The sequence below is a fragment of the Rhinoraja longicauda genome, chromosome 2 (genome assembly GCF_053455715.1).
Source record: "Rhinoraja longicauda isolate Sanriku21f chromosome 2, sRhiLon1.1, whole genome shotgun sequence".
NCBI lineage: Eukaryota > Metazoa > Chordata > Chondrichthyes > Rajiformes > Arhynchobatidae > Rhinoraja > Rhinoraja longicauda.
This window is the reverse complement of record NC_135954.1, coordinates 28137330-28162612: the sequence shown is the minus strand read 5'-3', so window position 1 is coordinate 28162612 and position 25283 is coordinate 28137330. Positions and strand designations below refer to the sequence as shown.

General features: G+C 41.6%; 1 protein-coding gene across 3 annotated transcripts in view; it reads right to left on the bottom strand.

Moving 5' to 3' along the window:
• Positions 1-25283, bottom strand: part of enkur (enkurin, TRPC channel interacting protein) — a 47829-nt gene that overhangs the window by 6015 nt on the left and 16531 nt on the right. The window contains exons 4-5 of one of the 3 annotated variants that reach the window (XM_078416138.1): positions 18138-18284; positions 12071-15393 (exon numbers count right to left, since the gene is read on the bottom strand). In XM_078416138.1, the coding sequence (XP_078272264.1) occupies positions 15220-15393; positions 18138-18284 (321 nt within the window). In that variant the 3' untranslated portion in view covers positions 12071-15219. Of the gene's footprint in view, positions 1-12070; positions 15394-18137; positions 18285-25283 lie in introns of those variants that run through there. The other 2 variants (XM_078416145.1, XM_078416153.1) reach the window with 2 other exon arrangements.

Sequence of the window (25283 nt, the reverse complement as noted above, 5' to 3'; positions counted from 1 at the left end):
TGGGAGTAGTTGGTCTTAAGATATGCGAAGAGAGTCATTTAGTTGACTGGAAGTATAGGAAGAATGCCATTAAGCTGGAAAGAGTGTCATAGAAGAATTACGAGAATGGTGCCAGGACTTGAGGGCCTGAGTAATCGGGAAATGTTGGGCAGACTAGGACTTTATTTCTTGGAGTGCAGGAGGCCAAGGAGCAATCTTATAGGGGTGTATAAAATCATGAGGGGAATAGATAGGGCGAATGCACAGAGTCTTTTACCCAGGGCAGGGAAATCAAGAACTAGAGGACAAAGGTTTTAAATAAGAGGGGCAAGATTAAACAGGAACTTGAGGAACAACCTTTCCACTCAGAGTGTGGTGAATAAATATCCATTGAACCATTGATATATGGAATGAGCTACTGGAAGCGGTTTTTGAGGCAGGTACTATAACAGCATTTAAAAGATAGGTACACGGATAGGAAAGGATTAGTGCGATATGGGCCAAATGCGGGCAAATGAGCTTAGATGGGGCATCTTGGTGTCGGCATGGAAGAGTCGGCTAAAGGATCTGCTTTCCCTGCTGAATGCAATACTGCAGGGAGTAGTTTCAGTCTACTTCATAGATGGTGCATACTACAGCCACTGTGAAGTGAAGGATGATGGTGAATAATGGAGTGCCAGTCAAGTAGATAGTAATGACTGCATGCCTGACCTATTCTAATTGCAGTTGGTCTCTGTGCCAACATGATCAGGTGCGTGCAGCATAGCCTATTTTCGACGTGCATTTTGAACACAGTGGCCTTCCAGGGCAGGATATTTTATGTTAGTGTATTTTATGCACAACTTTAGGATCATAGAACAATACAATATTTACAAAAAACATTTACCAATGATCAAATGCCTACCTTGCATGATTTAGGATGGAAGCAGCTTGCGACATTTTAATATTGGTCGCCTCACAGAACACCTGCCCCCAACACTCCTTTCCACCCCTTCACCCAGTGAGGCAGAGCATCTATTTATTTCATAAGCTCCTTAAAAACAAAGCAGAAGAGAGTATTGCAGAAACGCAGAGTGTCTGCCAAGATTATTTTTTACTTGTTATAAAGGAATAAATCAATTTATGCTGATCTCTCTCTGCTGCACGTTCTCCCTGATGATTTAAGCAGTCATTAGGGAGGTAATAATTGACACTGAAAATGACTGAGGGTTGAGGAGAAATGAGGAAAGGAAAATGAGAGAACATGATATTAAAATGGAGAAAATGAGCACGTGAAAAATGCTGAAAGAAAGATCACTCTAAATGGAATGCAGATTTTTGGATGTCTGGCCTGCTGTGTTTACTTTTCTTCTAAGTACATTGTGTCAGGAAAATAATGAACCCTTTGTTTGAATTAGATCTGTCACATGACTGCACTCAATGTCTGCTGACCACTGCTCCTACACTAATCTGTGACTTGGTCTTGACCAGTGCTGGCACTTTGAAATAAATATTCTTTAGTCCATGAGACAGACAAGTAGAATATTTACAGTCTCCATCAAACATGACTGCCTGTCAGTGATTCAGCGAATAGTTGTCTGCCCTTTATATGCAGAAGCATTCACGAAGCAGGAGGTGAATTCACATCATACTGTTCTGGAAGATCCCTAGAAACACCACTTCAGTTGAATCTTCAAATGTTAATCAGCAACAAAATCCTCATCAATAATAACTAGGATGGTTTTTTCAAAGGTAGGTACTCCATGGATTAAGGAGATTTAACTTTTGGTTTCAAGCTATTACATTTAAGTTATTTTGTTAAAGAGTGCTTAGTTAGTTTACATAGAGATATCACAATGAATTATTTTTCATCTGTATGATTTAGATTGGTTATTCATTGGTTGCCATATAATTCTGTGCAGCGTTTAATTGCCCCTTTTGGGATTAAAAACACAAGAAAGCAAATTAATTATTAATGACACATATGGATTGTTGTCTTCTGCAGTATGGTTAAATATGAATTATCACTTTTAATGTGCTGCCTTGAACAATGGTAAATAAAAGTCTAACATATTCATATTTTGATTTATTAATTTAATTAATTACTAACTTGAAAGGCAGTGCCATAATTTCTTGTGTCTCCAGGGAAGGAACCACATGGCAGAAATTTCATCATTTTGGTAGCTGAAGGATTTTAATCCCACTGTACTCCATCATTTAAAAAAAAAAAATAGTTCTTCATCCCAATCATCACGAGGTCATCAAACCTCTGCCTGGAAAGGCCACAAAACCCTTTCAAACAATTATACCCAATTCCAATTCAACAAAGCTACAACAAAAACCCCAGCTAATCAGAGTTGTGAATTTGTGCCTTGATGTTCGAAATACCAGTGTAATTGTGGTCCATAATTGGCATAATGTCATTTTGGTAGGTAAATTTATGCTGCCTTTTTCATTAATTGCCACCAACGTCTCTGACATTTTTGGCCCCTTCCTCTGATGTGCCTGCCAAGTCCCAAAGGAAGACATTTAAATATCTTGTAATGAGGGACACCTGCCCCACTGCTCCATCCTGGCCCACCTATTGTGACTGAATGAGATGGAGAATTAAGGTACAGCTGTTGTCGAGATCAGGTGGAAGTCTAGTCCTGAATGTGATCGTGAAGAAAATGGAAATATCATGATTACTGCAGCTAGAAACAAGTTTTTTTTGTCAGTTTTTTTTTGTCGTCATGCTTCCACTTCATTTGGGCCACCAGCAGACTTCTTTTCAATACAAGGATACTGAGCAATTTTTCATCCATGCCCAGCAGATAGACCACTCTCCAAGGACATATCTTTGTGTGCCTATATCCATGCAGAGGAAGCAAGAGGGTATCAATCAGCAATTAATTGATGTTGACTTTAGTAAAAAGTGTGGCTTCGCCAAAGAGGTAATGCTGAACTCCACCTTCTACCATATTAAGCCATGGTAGTCAAGCTCATCTCTCTCTCTGTGGCTAACAGATTAAAATACGTCTTTGTTATATTAAAAATGTCCTTGTTTACATGGACTACTTCGGGAAACCATGTTTGAATCTGCATAACATCTAAGCTGAACCCATTCTGCACACACCAGCAACAGAATCGTGACTCATTAAGCTGGAAAAAGTGCAGACATAATTTACAAGGATGTTACCAGGACTTGAGGGACTTAGCTGTACAAAGAGGCTGGCACTTTATTCCTTGGAGGGTAGGAGGCTTAGGGGTAAACTTTTAAAGGCGTATAAAATCACGAGGGGGATAGATAGGGTGAATGCACAGAGTCTTTTAGCCAGGGTGGGGGAATTAAAAATCAGAGGACAGGTTTAATTTGAGAATTGCAAGGTTTAATAGGAACCTGGTGAACAACTTTTTCCACTCAAAGGGTGATGAGTGTATGGAATGAGCCGCCAGTGGAGGTAGTTGAGGCAAGTACTATAACAGCATTTAAAATACACATTGGATAGGAAAGGTTTAGTGGGACCAGCTTAGATGGGGCATCTTTGTTAGCATGGACGAGATGGGCCAAAGGCCTTTTTCCATGCTGTATAACTCTATGACTTTTTGACGTAAAAAATCAGGGCTGAGGCTCATTTACAAATTCTTTGCCTGAATGCAATTATGGAAGCCAGTTGTAATAGAGAATGAAATAGGCTGTATGAGTGTTGAAGATCATTGTAATGTATTATTGGGAATCTTATGAAACATATTTAATGCAATATTGATATAACATTTTCAAAATGAAATTGGATGCAGGAAGAGTTGGTGAATAATTGAAGTGGGTGATAATGGGCAAACAAATTTGAATCGATCTTTTTAGTAAATTGTCATCTGAAAAAGCCGCACATAAATCTTTATTTAAATACAGCTTTTTATAATGAGATTAAAATTGATTCAATCATTTTTTCAGCAATCTGAGAATAAACCAATATTTCTCATTTAGATTGGCATCACTGAATTGTAATTTAAGTCTACAGAGAAATTTTAGCTAGAAATTCTAAGGCCCCAACTAGAATTTGACCCTTATCCTTCCAAATGGCCTTTGGTTTTAACAGTATGAATAAAGAAAAGAATAAATATCCCAAAAGGGGTTTACAACCGATGTGGCACAGCCACCGTTGTAATCTAAGTATTTGCATCTGGGTAAAAGGTCAATTGTTGAATGGCTTTTTAAAAAATTGCATCTCAAAATTGCTTCATAGATTATACCATCCAACAATAAGATTCATGAAGGAGTAAGCTAATTGACTTTTGATTTTTAAATTTCTGTAGGTATTATTTAGCCACACCATTGTGTGCTTAGTGTGGATCTGATGCTCGTTTTTATAGTGTTTCCAATTTTGTGTTCAACTTTTGTGTTCTGGTTTGTGTTCAGCTTGTGCTGGTGCCCTGTTGTATGCTCATGGTAGCATCAGCCCCACTTCAATGCAAACTAAATGGAAACCATTGTACATTGTGCTATGATTTTTTATTAAATTAAGTATCTTCAACCATAATAATGTTCTTAGATAATATGAATGGGTATTTTTAAGGCAGAGATTGACAGATTCTTGACTCGTAAGGGTGTCAAGGGTTATGGGGGAAAAGGCAGGAGAATGGGGTTGAGTGGGAAAGGTACATCAGCCATGATTGAATGGCAGAGTAGACGCGATGAGCCGAATGGCTGAATTCTGATCCTATGACTTATGAATACAATGGTTGCTTTGAAGAGGTGCCAATGGATTTTTTGGGACACCAATGTGACTGAGCACAATTAATTGTGGCCCAGTACTCTCCTCCTATCACTTCATTTGTCTTATTCACACATTTAATTTAAGCACAGCTCAAATACACACGAGAAAGCACCATATATTACTATATGGTTACTATTTGAAAGACTGGTAGACACAAAATGCTGGAGTAACTCGGCAGGACAGGCACCATCTCTGGAGAGAACAAATGGGTGACGTTTCGAGTCGAGACCCTTCTTCAGACTGGTAAGGGATAAGGGAAACGAGTGATATAGATGGTGATGTGGAGAGATAAAGAACAATGAATGAAAGATATGCAAAAAAGTAACGATGATAAAGGAAACAGGCCATTGTTAGCTATTTGTAGGGTGAAAATGAGAAGTTAGTGCGACTTGGGTGGGGGAGGGATAGAGAGAGAGGGAATGCCGGGGCTACCTGAAATGAGAGAAATCAATATTCATACCACTGTGCTGTAAGCTGCCCAAGCAAAATATGAGATGCTGTTCCTCCAATTTGCATTTAGGTTCACTCTGACAATGGAGGAGACCAAGGACAGAAAGGTCTGTGTAGAAATGGGAAGGAGAATTAAAGTCTCCAGCAACCAGGAGATCAGGTAGGTTCAGGCGAGCTGAGCGAAGATGTGCCATGAAACGATTGCCCAGTCTGCATTTGGTCTCACCGATGTATAAGAGTCCACATCTTGAACAACGGATACAGTAGATGAGGTTGAAGGAGGTGCAAGTGAACCTCTGCCTGACATGAAAGGACATTTGCATTTCATCATGTTAGTTTGCAATCAATAAACGTCATACAGAATATGGTAGTCAATGGCACCTTCCTCATCTCAGTTCTAAAAGGCCTACCCCTTATTCTTAAACTGTGGCCCCTTGTTCTGATTTACAAGGTGAATCAATCCCAGTATATAAATTCCTGGAGCGACTAGGCTTGTATACACTGGAATTTAGAAGGATGAGAGGGGATCTTATCGAAACGTATAAGATTATTAAGGGGTTGGACACCTTAGAGGCAGGAAACATGTTCCCAATGTTGGGGGAGTCCAGAACAAGGGGCCACAGTTTAAGAATAAGGGGTAGGCCTTTTAGAACTGAGATGAGGAAAAACTTTTTCAGTCAGAGAGTTGTGAATCTGTGGAATTCTCTGCCTCAGAAGGCAGTGGAGGCCAATTCTCTGAATGCATTCAAGAGAGAGCTAGATAGAGCTCTTAAGGATAGCCGAGTCAGGGGGTATGGGGAGAAGGCAGGAACGGGGTACTGATTGAGAATGATCAGCCATGATCACATTGAATGGCGGTGCTGGCTCAAAGGGCCGAATGGCCTCCTCCTGCACCTATTGTCTGTTGTCTATTGTGAGCTCACTTTAACTGACAAGATATCTCCACTGGGACAAAGTATTCAAATAAACCCTTTTACCAGGCAGATCATCATATGGAACCACGTTAAAGGTGTTGATATCTTGCTATCTTTATTTACATTTTTGCTGTCTTCAAAACAATCCATCTTGGTTGGATCTTCAAAATCTTCAAAAAAATCCATATTGGTTGCATAATCTTCTCAAGCCAGCAATGAAAATTCTTATAGGCGGACGTGGCCCATTTATTACTGAGCAAATGCAATTGCAGAATTCACTTCTTTCCTTCTGCACACATTTGAGAAGAGTCAATGACCTCAATACTGTTGCATGCTATTTTTAGCCAGGTTTCCTGGTCTCTGTTGTAGAAAATAATGGCACAATCGATTTACAAGCCAGTTTAGAAGTGGTTTTGCGAGATATTTTCTCAAACTCTTTTAAAATCCCAGTATATAAAGTATATAAAACATAGCACAAAAAGTAAGGAGATTTGTGTTTGGTAGATTATTTCTTTGTTGTAACAATGCTTCTTGGCAATAAATCTTATACCGTTAGAAAGCCTGTTTATTCCCCTTTTAAATGGTGCCACATTTGTAAGGAACATGCATTTATGGGATGAGCAGCAGAGCTGAGTATATGGGTTGCGCCCATGAAAAATTTGCCAAATCTTCTCTGCCACTGCCAAACAGCTTATTCTGCTTTTGCTATTGACTCTTGTTTTGAGCTTCTGGTACCACCAGGTGCTGACAATCAGGTGCCTGATTGGCACCTGATTGGCAGCATCTGTGAGCATGGGCCCTGCTACAGTGGTCAGTAGGTGTCTGCTCCAAGAATCGGCATGCCACGTTTGACTGATCTGGATAGGGCCCGTGCGATAGGGCAACTTCAAGCTGGTGTTCCGCAAAACCAAGTTGCGGCATTATTTGGAGTGAGCCCTAGTACCATCTCCAAAGTGAAGGCCAAGTTCCATATAACGGGGGATGTCAGAGACAGGCCGCGAAGTGGGCGTCCCAAGAAGACGACACCCGAAGAAGACCGTTTCCTCACCCTGTCAGCAATTAGGAACCGTAGGCTGTCTTCTACAGATTTGCAGTCAAGGTTTGCAGGACGATATGGCCGACGGCTCTCTGCCCAGACAATTAGGAACAGACTGCACGCAGCCGATCTCCGGTCTCATAGGGCTGCCAGGAGGCCTGCCATGACTGCCCTTCACCGTCAGGCCCGTTTGCGCTGGTGTCGGCAACATGTGCACTGGGACCTGAACATGTGGAGGAACGTTATGTTCAGCGATGAGTCCAGATTCTGCCTACGGCACTTGGATCATAGGGTCAAAGTGTGGAGAAGACGCGGAGAACGCTATGCTGATTGCCGCACCGATAGAGTAACATCTTTTGGTGGAGGCAGTGTGATGTGTGGGGCGGCATCTCCCTCACTGGAAAAACGAGGCTTGTCATCATTGGAGGCAATCTCAATGCAGAGAGATATCGAGATGAGATTCTGCAACCAGTGGCAATCCCATATCTCCACAGTCTGGGACCGAACTCTATCCTCCAAGATGACAATGCTCGCCCCCACAGAGCAGGGTTTCTCAGAGACTACCTCCAGAATTTGGGAGTGGAGAGGATGGAATGGCCTGCCAGCAGTCCTGACCTCAACCCCATTGAACACTTGTGGGATCAGCTTGGGCGTGCTGTTCGTGCCAGAGTGACCAACACAACCACGTTGGCTGACTTGCAACAAATGCTGGTTGAAAAATGGGATGCCATCCCACAACAGTGTGTGACCAGGCTGGTGACCTGCATGAGGAGGAGGTGCCAGGCTGTTGTGGCTGTGTATGGTTCTTCCACACGCTACTGAGGCTCCTGTTTATTAAATGAATAAATTGTTAAATTGCCAATATGTCTTGTTTCTTCAGACTTCAATCATCCAATCCACCAAACAACACCGAACAAGAGTCAATGGCAGAATAAGATGTTTGGCATTGGCAGAGAAGATTTGGCAGATTTTTCATGGGCGCAACCCACATACTCAGCTCTGCTGCTCATCCCACAAATGCATGTTCCTTACAAATGTGGCACCATTTAAAAGGGAAATAAACAGGCTTTCCAACGGTATAAGATTTATTGCCAAGAAGCATTGTTACAACAAAGAAATAATCTACCAAACACAAATTTCCTTACTTTTTGTGCTATGTTTATTTCTACCTCTGGAACATTGGCAAATTCCAGCCTTACCTCAGCAAATTAATACTTAAACCCTCATCCATGGCTTTGCCATTTCCAGACAACTATTTCATCTGCCCTCCTAGACAGATTTTCTTCTCTTATGTTCTGTAAATCTAGCATTATTCAAAACTCTGTAGTCGATCCCCTCATGCACCCCATTCATTCACTCCTCGCTGAGAGCTTCATCAGCTTCAGGTTAAGCATTAACTTGACTTTAAAATCCTCATTCTTGTTTTTAAATCGTTCACTTGCTTGTCGTTCCCTACAATTGTAATCTCATCCAGCCCTACTGCAAAATATCTGGTCCCCTCTAATTCATGATCGCCACTTATCGCACCACTTTTGGAGGCCTTGCCTTCAGCTGACAATACTCCAAGAGTTGGAATTTCCTTCATAAACCTCTGATTTGTTATCTTTCAGGTGAGCTTTAAGACTTATCCTCTTTGCCAAACCTTTTGTTTATTTGGCCTAACAACCACAGATGTTCCTCATTGTTAGTTTTCTGCCTAGTACCTTAAGATGTTTATTTCACGAAGGCTGCTATATAATTGGAGGCTGTTGTTGCTGAAGATGCTACCAACACTAAATCAATCAAATGTTGGAATGGATGAACATGTTGGGAATAGATTTAATTATGCTCAAACCGCAAGTTCTCAATTTGAAAAAAGCCACACCCACCAATGCTGTAAACCACAATGCTGTAAACCTAAAGTTACATCAACAAACTTCAACTGACAAATAGTGCACTAGGTCTTGGGAATACATATTACCTCACTGGCAATCTCTCATATTCTGAGGTTCCCACCTACATTATGACAGGTGTTTTCAGTTGTCCCAGTGCTAAAGAAAATCAAGGTGGCACACCTTAATGATCTCCACCATCATGAAGTGCTTTGAGAGGCTGGTCATGATGCACATCAACTTGAGCCTCCTAGGCCAACCTGATTCACTGCAATTCACCTGTCACTGCACCAGGGACTATGGCAGACCCATCTCCCTGGCCCGGATTATATGGATGACAAAGACACCTTACATCAAACTCCGATTCCTTAATTACATAATTACACATCCCCATTCAACACCATAATTCCAGTCAACCTCATCCACAACTCATGCACCCAAGACTCACCACCCCCAACTGGGTCCTAGGCCACATTCTGGAAGAATAGTTGGCAAAACATCTTGGATATTTCTCAAAACGCACCCCATAAAGCTCCATTCTCAGTCCCTTTACTATACTCCCTCTACACTCATGGCTGTGTGGCCAAAGGGGAATCAAGAACCTGAAAACATAAGTGAGAGGGGAAAGATTTAATAGGAACTTGAGGGGCAATATTTTCACTTAGAGGGTGGCGGGAATATGGAACAAGCTGCCAGTGGAAGTGATTGAGGCAGGTACAAAAACAACATTTAAAAGACATTTGAACAGGTAAATGGATAGGAATGGATTAGATAGATATGGCCAAATGTTGGCAAAATGGACGTCAGATGGGCATTTTGGTCAGCACATACAAGTTGGCCATATGAATCCGTAACCCTATGACACCACTGAAGTAGGCCGATCTCAAACAATGATGAGACAGTGTACAGGAACGAGATAGAGAACTTAATAACATGGTATCAAGATAACAACATCTCCCTCAATGTCAGCAAAATGAAGGAGCTAGTCATCAATGCTAGAAAGCAGGTGGAGTACACACCCATTATGCTGAAGTGGAGATCGCCAAGAACGTGAAGTTCTTAGGTGTAAATATCACCAACAACTCGTCTTGGTCGAACCACCTTGCCATTACAACCAAGAAAGTACATCAATGCCTCCACTTCATCAGATAACTAAGGGATTTTGGCACGGTTCCAATGACTCTTTCCAAGTTCTGCAGATGTACCATAGAAAGCATCCTATCCCCATGCATCTCAACTTGGTTTGGCAATTATGCTCCCCAAAACTATAAAAAATTGCAGAGTTGTGGATGCAGCCCTGTACATCACATAAACCAGCCTCCCCCCAACCCATTGAATCTATCTACTTATCACGTTGCCTTGGTAAAACAGCCAATGTAATCCAGGACAACCCTGGTCATTTACCCTTCTTCCCTCTCCCGTTGGGCATAAGATAAAAAAGCTTAATGCTTGTGGCACTGTGGCGCAGCGGTAGAGTTGCTGCCTTACAGCACTTGCAGCGCCAGAGACCCGGGTTCGATCCCGACTACGGGTGCTGTCTGTACGGAATTTGTACATTCTTCCCGTGACCTGCGTGGGTTTTCTCCGAGATCTTTGGTTTCCTCCCACATTCCAAAGACGTACAGGTTTGAAGGTTAATTGGCTTGGTGTAAGAATAAAGTTGTCCCTAATGTGTGTAGGATAGTGTTAACGTGTGGGGATTGCTGGTTGGTGCTGACTTGGTGGGCCAAAGTGGCTGTTTCCACGCTGTATCTCTAAACTAAACTAAACATACCAACAGATTCAAGAACAGCTTGTTATCAGGCTCTTGAACGGAGCTCTCATGTGCTTGCGCTCGCAGTCTGCCGCATCTTCAGTATATCCCGTATAAGGGGCCACAGTTTAAGAATAAGGGGTAGGCCATTTAGAACGGAGATGAGGAAGAACTTTTTCAGTCAGAGAATGGTGAAGGTGTGGAATTCTCTGCCTCAGAAGGCAGTGGAGGCCAGTTCGTTGGATGCTTTCAAGAGAGAGCTGGATAGAGCTCTTAAGGATAGCGGAGTGAGGGGGTACGGGGAGAAGCCAGGAACGGGGTACTGATTGAGAGTGATCAGCCATGATCGCATTGAATGGCGGTGCTGGCTCGAAGGGCTGAATGGCCTACTCCTGCACCTATTGTCTATTGTCTATCCCCACTTCAGCATGTTCGATTTGCTCCTCCCCATGCCTGTCTGCAGTCTGTTCAGACTGCGCCAAGTTATCCACGGTTGGTCGGGACCTGGTAGGAGTTCCTCAGGGGGATCGATTGTCATGTGAATGTTTTCCAGAGATTTCTCTAGTCTCTCTTCCCAGAGTTTAAGCCTTCTGGCCGATGCACTGCAGTCCAGTGGATGGACAGAAGAGAGGAAACTTCTGTGTGATTTCAAACGCTGAGTTAGCAAAGGGTGGTCATACAGGGGGTGTCTTTCATCCTCTGATTGTCTGAGGCGTTCTTTTTGACTGGCTATTGCTCTTCTGATTCCAGGAGGTGCAATGCCAGAGAGTAGGTAGATGTTGTCAGTCTTGGTAGGTTTCATACATTCACTGATGTAGTGACAGCTTGTGTTTAGCACAGGATCAATCTTCCTTGCATGAGCTGAGCACTCCCATACTGCGCAGGCATACTCGGCAGTGGAGAAGCAGAGAGCCAGAGCTGTTGATCGAATGGTTTTAGAATTTGCTCCCCATTTTGAGGTACTCAGCTTGCTAAGAAAAGCATTTCTGGAACTGACTTTTCCTTTAAACTTGGTGATCAGAGATCGATCAAGAGTCACACCGAGATAGAGTGGACTGTCACAGTGCTCCAATCTGACTCCATTCCATGTGATCTTCAACCTTCGATTTGCATACTTGTTCTTCAAGTGGAAGGCGTAGACTTGGGTTTTAGATGGATTAGCTCTCAGGTAATTCTCTTTGTAGTATGAGGACAGGTTGACTAAAGCCTAATTATAATCATGCATGAATAATTTACCTCGATAGCATAACAAAGTTTTTCATTTTATTTCAGTACATATGATAATAATAAATCAACTCCAACACCAAGAACCAAATGTTTTTATTTTGTCCAAGGAAAAATTATGTCGATTACGTGATGTTAAAAAGAGTTGTGTACAGTCATTAAAGTTTGTTTTTGTAAAATACACATTCTGGTATCAATAATATTTTTGAAGAGAAGCAATTTTTCACAGTTCTGCCTTAAAAATGTCTGCAACACGCCTAGAAAAAGCTTACAATCCCTTTCAATCTGCATGTGAACAATATTCAATCTGATCATTATTTAGTTCTCTTTCATATTTGGGAGTTCTTAATTTACATTAGGCATGAATGTTTTGCCACTGTGTTATAAATGTTTGTGGTTTGTATGTATTGACATGAAAACTAGAACTAAATGGATTCCGGCTTAAGGAAAGCATTTTTTAAATCCCAATCGAACACTGCGCCACCGGACTGGCTACCCATCACACATTAAAGATGAGGCAATTGACAGGAATTGGGGATTTTCACATCTGATCAGGGCGGGGTGCTCAGAAAAATAAAAATGTAAACAACTTACCCTCATCATATGCTGTCTCTGGGTTAGGTTACAGTGACAGATGTGATAGCGAGCTCATTTCTTATGTCCCTGTAGGTTTTATGCTGCCTTGGAAACGGGTCAGACAGCAGGCGCAGAGAAATGAACAACCCATTTCTTTCCACCTGCTCATATTGAAGACTGCTCTGGCAGAGTAGGAGTTCTCTTCTGATTTCCAATAACCCTTGCTGAAATTCAGACTTAGAGATTGAAAAAAATAGTATTTATTTGACAGTGTGTCAGAAATAAGAGTTGTCACAACGGTTTCACTGACAGTGATGGCAAAGATACTGGAGAAACAATATGCGTGCGTAGTTCCTATTAAAGACTTTAAAATCTCCTTCATCTAGAGCTCAAAGGGCATGGGTGAGGATTGGGGAAGGCGGCGTTGGGAGGATAGTGGGGACGTGCTCCTGTCAGGTTTCCCACGCTTGGTATTGAGCTGTGTCGGACGGTGGGCTCGCCTTGCATTCCACCGCACGGCTCCACCAGACAGGGCAATGGTCTGGGGGGACGTGTCGAGTCGTGCTACTTCTGAAATTCTAGATTACAGGTTGAATTTGAAAGCTGGAGGAGAAAGTAGGTATCACAAAATTCCCATTTTTGACACCTTGTTTGTATTGAAAGCATCACATAAATGTCGCCGTATTCTTTTTTCCCCCTGTCTGTGTCATTCAAATTTCACTGAAAATACCGTACAATTTACCCCAGTATAAGAGTCAGTGATGTTTTGCTTAAAGTGTAGTTAATCCTCACTTAAGAGTCTCCCCTGGGTACGCAAGGTTCCTGTGTTTCAAATAAACAAGTTAGTGGCTCTGTGAGTACTCATATGGCAGGAACAGAATAACATTACAATTATGCAATTTGGCTATGAAGTAGATTCTGAACACTGGAAAAATACAAAATCTACAACCTTCCTCCCTGTAGTTTTATTAAGAGCCTCCTCAAAATCTCTGGTGGCCATTCAGTGAAATTAGCAAAAGTTTCTTTCGTGGGTTGATAGCTCCATCTAGACTGTGCAATGTGAAGGACTCTCTGAGGTATGATTCCACTCCAAGTGCACATCCATATGAATAAATATCGGTAAGGTAAATTTTACTGCAACCCAAAAGAAAGTAATTGAAAAAAACATTGACATTATAATGCAAGTTATGAGGGGTGGAGAGGGGGGGGGGGGGGGGGCGGGGGGATTTTCAGACACAAAAATGGATATGTTGGTTCTGGATGAAATACCAAAACATTATTTATCGGCTGTCATAACGCCTGTCCAACCTGCCCGCTTCTGGTGTAATGGAGGCAGGAATGGGCCAGAAAAACGAACTACCCTCTGGGAGTAGACCTGTGATTTAACCCTTTGGATGTCAGATTCCCCACATATGCAAGCTGCAGGGAGACAGGATGATTCTGGGAAGTCCCTGTACAGCACATAATTCAGGCCAGCTGACAAGCTGACCATCTTGCCTTAGATCAGAGTTCTCCTTAATTTCCCCTCACTCAAGGTGTGAGTCAAGCTTTCAGGGTCAGTGATCAAATAACCACACTTTGCATTTTATTCCCTTTATGTTTGAACAATGGTGTTCACACCTTTGTGCTGCTTTCAAGAGCTTTAGTGCTAATGGTGTACCTTTGAACTATTGTTACTGTTGTTGGGTAGGGAATGTAGCATCCTAAATTTCACCGGATGAGGTCCTATGAGCACCATTGTGACGATGGCAATCTTTTTACTCAAACAATGGCAGTTGAGGCATAAATTTGTACAAGGAGGAACTCATTGATCTTTTTAATATGAATAAATACTTGAATGTCCAACTGAGGTCAATGTAAGTCTCTGTTTAAAGTATCATTTTAAAGAGATGCTGTGTATAGCTTAGTGTTCACCCAGAATGATACTGAACTGGTAATCTAAATTTGGTGTTCAAATTTCCGTGAAAGATCTTGAATCCACAAATGGGCTTTTCAAATAAGTTCACAATTTATTGTCATAATCTACCAGCTACTTTGTAAGATTTGCCTTTTCACATGAGCGATATGGACTACAACTAGGAAATCTATTGAAGGGAATTTTCTTCCTGCAGATTATTTTGTTCATCTTCAATGGATGCAGAATACATTTGCAATGTTTTCAATTTAATGTCTTCTTAGTGTTTCTCTGCAATGGCTCACTATCTTTGCATGCCAATTTATATCTTGAGGTGTTGTTTTACAAAGATATCCTTGCCAGAGTCTTGTGGTCTTTTCCAGTGCCTTGTTGTAGACATTCTCTAACTGATTTATTGATCAACCATTTTCCTTATCCTGTGACATGGTAACTTCCTAAGTGTAAATTTTAATCCATTAGGAAATCTGAAATGATAGATTTTAACCCACTAATAGCTTCTCAGAAAAATCAATATTATTGATACAAAATGTTTATACAATACAAAATATTGTTTTCTTGTTACCTTAAAAGAATTGTTGAAACCCCCCCAAATTTTGTGCTAATAATACATTTGAATTCTCAATTTTTGCACTTTCATACACACATCCTCTAAATATGATAACTATAGACATATTATATGAGAAATTACTAGATTCAAATGGTTACAAGGTGCATTTTATAATACAGTTTACATTTTCCAAAACATATGTAATATGTTTAATAAGGTATTTACTGTTGTGGAATGTATATAAATTTGTGCCTCTCAATCAGGTCAATGTCTTGCTCTAGTTTTTTCATTTTGGTCTCAAGTCTTTCTTTATGGTTTTGCTTGGAAACAGTATCTATCAATATTGAAAGACCTTGAAATGAATGATTCAGTTCCTCCCAGTTTTGCTTTAGTCCCTGAAAAGTTACCAGAAATAGAAAAGCAAACAAATCAATATTGTGCTATCAGTTTTAAATTAAAACAGTATTTCTTAAACTACATTGGCATCAACATATTAACTGGCATTCAAAATTAAATTACCGACCATTCAACATTCTCCAATGAGTGGACAACTATGGCATAGCACTGAGGAGGTCAGCTCTTGATGTTAAAACTTTGTGAGCCAATTATCTACCCAAGCTAGTGAAATGCACCTTTGGAAATAAAAACTGCACTGCAATTAAATAATTTTGCTGACTCTTTACTGGAGTTATTAAAAACTAATGCAAGTCCCTTTCTTGCAAAATTAACTGGAGCTTGTAGACCAGATTATGAATTCAGCAACACAACAGACAAAAAGTATTTCCTTGATCTTTGTTTTGCAATTCAGATGGCTTCAAAGTCCAATGTTGTCTCCAAATAACTGAAGCCAATTTGTGAATGCCCTATGTACTACAGCTTCCAGAGACAGAATATGAATAACTCTTCCTGCCACACTTTTATTCTGATCTCTTCTTATTGCACAGCATTCATGACATTTTGTGACCAGGACATCATCCTGGTCTCAGAGGCAACCAAAAACATCGTCTTGTTGGAACTGACAATGCCGTGGGAGGACCGTCTGGAGGAAGCCCACGAGAGAAAGAAGACCAAATACAAAGAGCTGGTCATAGACTGCCGTTAGCAGGGCTGGAAGACAAGGTGTATGCCCATCGAGGTTGGCTGTAGAGGTTTTGCAGGGCAATTGCTCTATAAGGCCTTGAGTGCACTGGGCATCGCTGGAATGGAGAGAAGAGTCATCAAGAACATCACAGAGGCAGCAGAGAAACCCTCGAGATGGCTCTGGATCAGGAGAGGAGGTCCATGGGGAGGAGTGAATGCCACCTGAACACGTCGTGGTCTGATCAACTACGGCTGGGTCGCCCGGGCGAGGGCGTCTGATGTTGAAAGACCCGAAACACCCAATGACCCCAGGTTACATCACTGATGATGTGTTCAGAACCATCAAGAGGTGTATCTATCAATGATCTCTTCTTATTCCACAGCAATCATGACATTTTATGACACAGCAAAATATCAATATGAAAAAAAATGTCCACATTAATTAAACTATTCCTCAAAGGAAGAGACATAAGCAGGAGATCAATATGCAGAGGAAAAGGGCGGAAGAGAAAGTGAAAACTGAACAAGTTAAGGTAACAGTTTGAACTGCATAGCAGATAGCAAACAATGAAATATGACCACAAGCAAGTATTCTGTAAAGAAATGTACAGTGCAGTTCCCCAGGAGCCAGTGATAGGCCCATTGCTTTTTGTAAAATAGACACAAAAAGCTGGAGTAACTCAATGGGACTGGCAGCATCTCTGGAGAGAAGGAATGGGCGACGTTTCGGGTTGAGACCCTTCTTCAGACTGAAAGTCACAAGAAGGGAAATGAGAGATATAGATGATGATGTAGAGAATAAAGAACAATGAATGGATGCATCAGTGGATGCATGAAACCTACCAAGACTGACAACATCTACCTACTCTCTGCCATTGCACCTCCTGGAATCAGAAGAGCTGTAGCCAGTCAAAATGAACACCTTAGACAATCAGAGGATGAAAGACACCCCCTACATGACCACCCTTTGCTACCTCAGCATTTGAAATCACGCAGAAGTTTCCTCTCTTCTGTCCATCCCCTGGACTGCAGTGCATCGTCCAGAAGGCTCAAATTCTGGGAAGAGAGACTAGAGAAATCTCCGGAAGACATTCACATGGCAATCGATCCCTCTGAGAACCTCCCACCAGGTTCTGACCAACCATGGATAACCTGGCACAGTCTCAACAGACTGCAGACAGGTATGGGGAGGAGCAAATCGAACATGCTGAAGTGGGGATATACTGAAGATGCGGCAGATTGTGAGTGCGGACGGGGCCTCCAGACTATGGAACATCTCCTGAGCTGTGACATGCTGCATGACACATGCACTGCAAAGGATCTTGCAGAGGCCAACGATGTGGCACTAAAATTTGCTCGCTATTGGCAAACAGTTGTGTGATGACACAAAATAATAAGAACAATGAATGAAAAAAAGTAACGACGATAAAGGAAAAAGTAACAACGATAAAGGAAACAGGCCATTGTTAGCTGTTTGTTGGGTGAAACCGAGAAGCTGGTGCGAGTTGGGTGGGGGAGGGATAGAGAGAGGGAATGCCGGGGTTACTTGAAGTTAGAGAAATCAAGATTAATACCACTGGGCTGGAAGCTGCCCAAGCGAAATATGAGATGCTGTTCCTCCAATTTGCATTTAGCCTCACTCTGACAATGTAGGAGACCGTGCCTTTCTGTCTGAAGTGTCCCTTTCCTGTGACTTTCAGTCCGAAGACGGGTCTCGACCTAAAACGTCACCCATTCCTTCTCTCCAGAGATGCTGCCTGTCCCGCTGAGTTACTCCAACTTTTTGTGTCTATTTTCGGATTACACCAGCATTTGCAGTTCCTTCCTACACATTATTTATTGTAATATACGTTAATGAATTGGTCTTAGTTCTTTGGAGCACCATTTCAAAATCTGGTAATGGCACAAAACTGAGAGGCACATACGACTGGTAACAAATGCGACGTTTCGGTCGGGAATCTTTGTATGTTTGATCCTTCGTTTCCCTCATATTTCCAGATGTTATCCGGAAGTTTGATCTTTATCAGTAAATAATTAAAAACATATAATTGCTTCATACCATTAACACATTGTTTCGCTCCTCTTCAGATAACATTTTCATGGCGCCTTGCTGAATACGCTCTTTAACATAGGCATTATATTCTTCTTGGGCTTTCTTCTCCTCTTCAGTCCGCTTGATGATATAATCTGGTATTTTCCCATAGCCCTATTAAGTGAATGACTGAGATTAACCTATGGAACATTAAATGCACATTCTATTTTATCGTTGAATTAATCAGTTGATGCAGTTGTCAATAGTGAGGAAGATTGTCAAAGGATAGAGATAATTGGGACATTTGAGCAGAGAAAAGGCAGGTGGAGTTAATCTAGACAGTGTAGGAAAATAACTGCAGATGCTGGTACAAATCGAAGATATCACAAAATACTGGAGTAACTCAGCAGGTCAGGCAGCATATAGGAGAGAAGGAATGGGTGACGTTTCGGGTCGAGACCCTTCTTCAGACTGATGTGTCTAGGAGAAAAGGAATGGGTGACGTTTCGGGTCGAGACCCTTCTTCAGTCTGAAGAAGGGTCTCCACCCAAAACGTCACCCATTCCTTCTCTCCGAGATGCTGCCTGACCTGCTGGGTTACTCCAGCATTTTGTGATACCTTAATCTGGACAGTGTGAGGTTATGCAGTTTGGGAAGTCAAATATATAGTAAATGACAGGACTCGTAGAGACATCGACAGGTAGTTAATCAGAAAACTTTTCCCAGGGTGAAAACGTCAAATACAGAGAGCACATGTTTAAGGTGAGAGAGAAAAGGTTTAAAAGAGATTTACAAGACATGATTTTTTTACACACAACAGATCATAGATGCCTGGAACATGCTGCCAGAGGATATGGTAGAAGCAGATACGTTAACAATGTTCAAGAAGCATTTAGACAGACACATGACCACGCAGGGTATGGAGGGATATGAAGCATGTGCAGGCAGATAGGATTAGTTTAGATTGGTATCATGGTCAGCTCAAACATTGCAGGCTAAAGGGCCTGTTCCCGTGTTGTACTATTACATTGTTCTATTACTTTAAATGTCATTGAATTTAACAACAACGTGTATCCTCATTAGAAATCAAAAATCTAAAATGTGACTTTAATGTTGACTTTAAACTTCATATGATTAAAAATATGTGCATTCAGTTTCTTTCCTCAAAATCATGCTATTATTTAAACATTCCTTATTTGAATTTCAATGCCTGTCACCCTTATTTATAATCTTTGAGATGTTCAACAGCACACTACTGTATGATAGAACGAGCAAGTCTAATTATAGCACATGATCATAACACACTTTAATCTGGTGAATCACTCAAATGCTTGCAGGGGACCGAGAAAAAAATCAGATGACACTTCTATAACTCAGGAACGAAAATCATTACGTATTATTTTGAATAGGATAAAATGTTAATGAATTAGGCAATTTCACAATAGTAATTGAATTTATCCAATGTATTTTTGTGCCTTTAAATGACTATATTAAAGTTTCTACTTGAAGCTTGACCCTCTCCTAAAGAGCTCAAAGAACATCAGCTTAATTACTTTCCCTTGTGCTGTGACGGGCAGCAGAGTTTGGATACGGACCTGATAAAGAGGTTGGCTCATGGTGCACATCAACTCCAGATAGCTTTGATCCACTGCCACAGATCTACAGTAAACGCTATCTAACCGGTCTTCCAAACATCTGCATAACAAGGAAACCTATTCATTGACTATAGCTTTACCTTCAACACCATAATTCCAGCCAAACTAATCTCCAAACTCCTGGAGCTAGGACTCAGCACCCCATTTGCAACTGGATTGTGGACCTCCTGACCCAAAGACAGCAACCAATAAGGATAGCTGACAAAACATCCTATATGATAGTTCTCAACACCAGTCTCCTGCAATACTGTGTTCTCAACTCCCTACCATATTCCACATACACTCACGACTATGCAGCCAAATTCTGCTCTAACTCCATTTACAAGTTTGCAGTTAACACCACAGCAATGTCATCATGATCAGATCTCAAGTAATGGCAAGCCAAAATATAAAATATAGAGCCGTATTACAAAGGAACAGGCCCTTATGCCGAGAATGTCTGTGCCGAACATGATGCCAGGTAAAACTAGTCTCATCTGACTGCACATGATCCATATCCATTCCCTGAATTTCCATGTGCTTATCTAAACGTCTCTGAGATGCCACTATCATGTCTGCCTCCACTATGACAGCGTGTTCCAGGCACCCACTACTCTGTTAAAAAAACTTTCCCCGAATATCTTCTTTAAATTTTGCCCTTCTCACTTTAAATCTATGCCCTCTAATCATTGGCATGTCCATCCTGGGAATAAAAGCTGTTATTGTCTACCCTTCTATGCCTCTCATACTTTTACATACTTTGATCAGGTCTTCCCTCAGTCTCTGATGCTCCAGAGAAAAAATTCAAGTTTGTCCAATTTCTCCTTCTCGCTAATACCTTCTAATCCAGACAGCATGCTGGTAAACCTCTTCTGCACCCTCTCCAATGCGTCCACGTGTTTTCTGTAATGGGGAGATCAAAACTGTACACAATACTCAAGATGCAAACTACCTGCCCCAGTTTGTAACAATGGTACTAAAGTGGAGATGGTCGAGATAGTCAAGTTCCTCGGCATAAATATCACCAACAATTTGTCTGAGTGCAACCACATTGACGATACGGCCAAGAAAGCACACCAAACCTACGACTTCCTCAATTATTTTTACCAATTCCTACAGATGCTTCCCACCTTGGTATGACAATTCCTATGCCCAGGACCGCAAGAAATTGCAGAGTTCTGAAGGCAGCCCAGTCCATCATGCAAACCAGTCTTCCCCCATCGACTCCACCTACACATCATGCTGCTTTACAAAAGCTGCCAGCATAATCAAGGATCACTCACAACCTGATGATTCATTCTTCTCCTCTCCCCTGTCAGGCACAGCATAGAAAAGCTTGAAAGTATATATCACCAGATTCAAGAACAGCTTCTTCTCTGCTGTTATCTGATTCTTGAATGGCCCTCTCACCTGGTAAGGATATATTCCCAATCTTCCAATCTACCTTGTTGCAGCCCTTATGCTTTTCTTCATCTACACTTTTTCAGTAGCTGTAACACTATATTATACACTGTTTATTTTCTATTTAGCACAATCAGATGTACTCATGTGTGGTATGATTTGCCAAGTTTTTCAATATATCTCAGGATACATGACAAAAATAAACCAATACATTTACCATATTTCTAAACAAATGCAGTTCCAGTCAAACCATCAAAACAAACTTTTTGTTCTATTAGCCCACTTATTTTTCATAATTATTTGAATAGAAGGGAGAAAACAAGTTTAGAAATATTATTCAGGAAACATCCGCATTACCTTTATTACAGATTAAAGTAGGAGACTAGAAACAGCAAATTGAACTCATGGCCTACTTGTTATAATAATAATAATAATAATTCATTTATTTTATATAGCGCCTTATCGGGTGCTCAAAGCGCTTTACAAAAACAATCAACATAAAAACAAACAGACAAACTATCCTAACGGAAAAGCGGTGAATAAACAACGCCAGCGTCCTCTCACGTCAGGGTCCGGCAGTAGACAACAAAAAGCACAGGACACACAGATACAATTTTTACACAAACAGCCATCACAGTGATTGCTCTAGGCACACCCTCACTGTGATGGAAGGCAAAGTCTTATCTCCTCCTCATTCTTCTCCCGTGGTGTCACGAGGTGATCTTGGCTCCCAACTTTTTGAAGCCCCCACCGGGTGATGGAAAGTCCCAGGGCCGAGCCGAGCAGGCCGATGAAAGTCCTGAGCCCCCACCGGGCGATGGAAAGTCCCAGGGCCGAGCCGAGCAGGCCGATGAAAGTCCTGAGCCCCCACCGGGCGATGGAAAGTGCTGCGGCCGGGCCACGCAGGGTGATGAAGGGCCTGCGAGCGGGTCAATCGAACCTCGCGCTTCGGGGCGGTCGAAGCTGCTACGGCTGGAGCTCCCAAAAACCGGTCGCCAGCCAGGGACCTGCGAACTCCCGATGTTGCGGTCTGCAGGGCCCACGGCCGAAGCCTCCGAGATGGTAAGTCCAGGCCCTGCGACCGGAGTCTTCAAGGTCGATCCCAGCTGGAGGCCGCCGACTCCACGATGTTAGGCCATAGCGCGAACGGAGATACGACACGGTAAAGGTCGCATCTCCGTTGAGGAAGAGATTAGAAAAAAGGTTTCCCCCACCCCCCCACCACCCCCCCACATACACAGAGTTAAAAATAGAACAAAACGTACATTAAACGATGACAATAGACAAAAAACAAAAAAAGACAGAGAGACTGCCGGTGAGCCGCAGCTGCAGAACACAGCCAAGCCCCTAATAATGGCTTTTGTTTTATGGTTTATACATTTCAGTAGATATATTAAGAAGAGAGATATATGCAACACATTTCCCAATGTTAAATGCATTTTGATGTTGGAATTTAAATCATTACAGTTCATTGCAGTAAAATGAGCAATGTAATTAGGTTCAGCACAGTTAAAGATCCAGGTTCCCAGAAGCTGCAGCAAAACGGATTTGGGGCATGATTGAGAAGATTATGGAACCCAGAAAAAAGGAAGATTCTGACACCCCATTATTGCCGCTGAGATGGAAGCATACTTTACATCATACTCACAGTAGCCAGGATCACGGAATGTGCAAATAAAACATACTGTCAGAAGGTATTAAGAAAATCATCATTCCAATGTCTCTCGTCCTGAGAATACTTTGATTAAGAACTTTAAGACCAGTCACAGCTGTAATTTAACCATTTCTACATAGCGTATTGAGGTAAATGCTCAGTTTATACAAACATATGAATTAGGAGCAGGAGTAGGCTGCTCAGCCCCTCACCTCTGTCTTGATTGGGCAATCCTTTATTTTTAAGCACTGACCCCCTCGTTCCAAATTCTCCCACAAAAGTAAACTTGTTTCAATCAAGTTTCTTCTCACTCTTTTAAGCTCCAGCAGGTGCCTGTCCGAACCTTCCTCATAAATCAACTTGCCCGTTCCTGGTATTAGTTGAGAAAACCTTCTCAGAATTCCTTTATTCATTAAAAAATATTCCGTGAAAAAACAATGCTGATTAGGAAACCAGGGTATCCAATTCTTTGTAAAGGTACAGCAGGACACATTGCAGCCTCCCACGAAAAATACTCAATTTAGTGACTTGTTTAATAGAGGAACTTGCTACAATGAAGGTACCCAAGTATAATGGTCAAGTGTCAGTCTAGATCATGTATTAATCATGTCTCGAATGAGGATTCAATTCATTATCTCCTAATACAAATGCTAAAGTGCTGTGGAAGAAAATCATGTCAATAATTTCTATCATACACTGCTATGCAATTTTACGCACCCATTATATTATACCACAACACATTTCCTACAATGTTTATACAGGGTGGGGAACCTTTGCCACATTTCCTGTTCTAAAAAGACAAATGGAATGCCTGCAGAAACGTATGTGAAATGTAGTCATAAATTAATTAACAGCCCATCTACATATATGAATTTTGATTGTTCATAGAATTCTTCTCTGCAGAGGCACGGTAGTACTGTTTGTGAGAACTGAAACCATAAAGCTTGACACGAGGAGGTATCTCTAAACCACATCGCGGAAGTCAAATAGGCAGTGAAAGATAGAGAGGGAGGTGGAGGAGGAGAGCTGATAATTCAAGATAGGAACAAAATGCTTATTTGAAAAATCTTTCATCATTACTCAGTCATCTTATTCACAATTTAGAATGCACTCTCCTAAAATAAACAATATTTGCCTGTCTCGCTGAGAAAGAAACATCTGATGAGAGGTTTGATAGTTCCACATATTCCTCTTCTGATTCATCGAGTTACTGTCATGACACCTCACTTATTCAAGCACCAGCCTACACATCCCCACTTGGGAGGAGGTAAAAAGTGAGAATATAGGCACAGATTTTCTTTAAAAATCTGTCTTTTGATATAAGCACAAACATCACTCCTTGCTAGCTTGGGTGTTGTTGTTTATGATGATGCAGCTCTAAAACTCGTATGTTCAGGTTCCACATTGTAAATGTTAAATCCATGCCATGAAAGGTTTCAATTGTAAGAATTATATAAATACTTTATGTATAAATAATTAATTTGAACATCCCATAATGCAATAGTTCACTTTACTTCTGGATACTCTGGGATTGACTTTTGCACGCCTATATAAACATATGCAAGCTGTGGGAGAAACAAGAAACAGTAGATGCTGAAATCTTGAGTAAAACACAAAGTATTGGAGTAATTCAGCGAGTCAGGCAGCATCCGTGGAAGGAATGGACAGGCGATGTTTCGCGTCAGAATCCTTCTTCAGGCTATTTAATGGGAATGGGGGAGAGGGTGGAGAAAGCTGGAAAAGAGGTGGAAGCAGGACGTACAACCCAATGACATGAACATTGAATTATCCATTTTAAAGTAATACCCCCTATCCCCTCACTCTTTCCTGTGTCCCCCCCATCCCAGTACATACACATTCCACCCACCATCTCTCGCCCTCCCCCCCCCACCCCCCCTCAGTTCCCCTGCTCCTTTTCTCTCCTTTGTGCACTCAATTCCCATTCCAGAGTCCTTTTCCTTTTATTCCCTCTGGTTTCCCCCATTATCTCCTAATCCTCGCAATAACCCCACTCATTTTCCTTCGTTTGTACACTCACCTCACATTCCCGAGCCTAGAGTTTAGAGATACAGCATGGAAACAGGCCCTTCAGCCCACCGAGTATGTTAAACGACCAACGATCACCCATACACTATTTCTGACCTACATATTAGGGACGATTTACAGAAGCCAATTAACCTATAAACCTACACTTCTTTGGAATGTGGGAAGAAATCGGAGCATCTGGAGAAAACCCGCACTGTTCACAGGGAGAATGTACAAACTCTGTACAGACAGCACCCATAATCAGGATCAAGTTAGGAACAGGGGAAGTACAACGAGATCTGGGTGTCCTAGTGCATCAGTCACTGAAAGGAAGCACGCAGGTACAGCAGGCAGTGAAGAAAGCCAATGGAATGTTGGCCTTCATAACAAGAGGAGTTGAGTATAGGAGCAAAGAGGTCCTTCTGCAGTTGTACAGGGCCCTAGTGAGACCGCACCTGG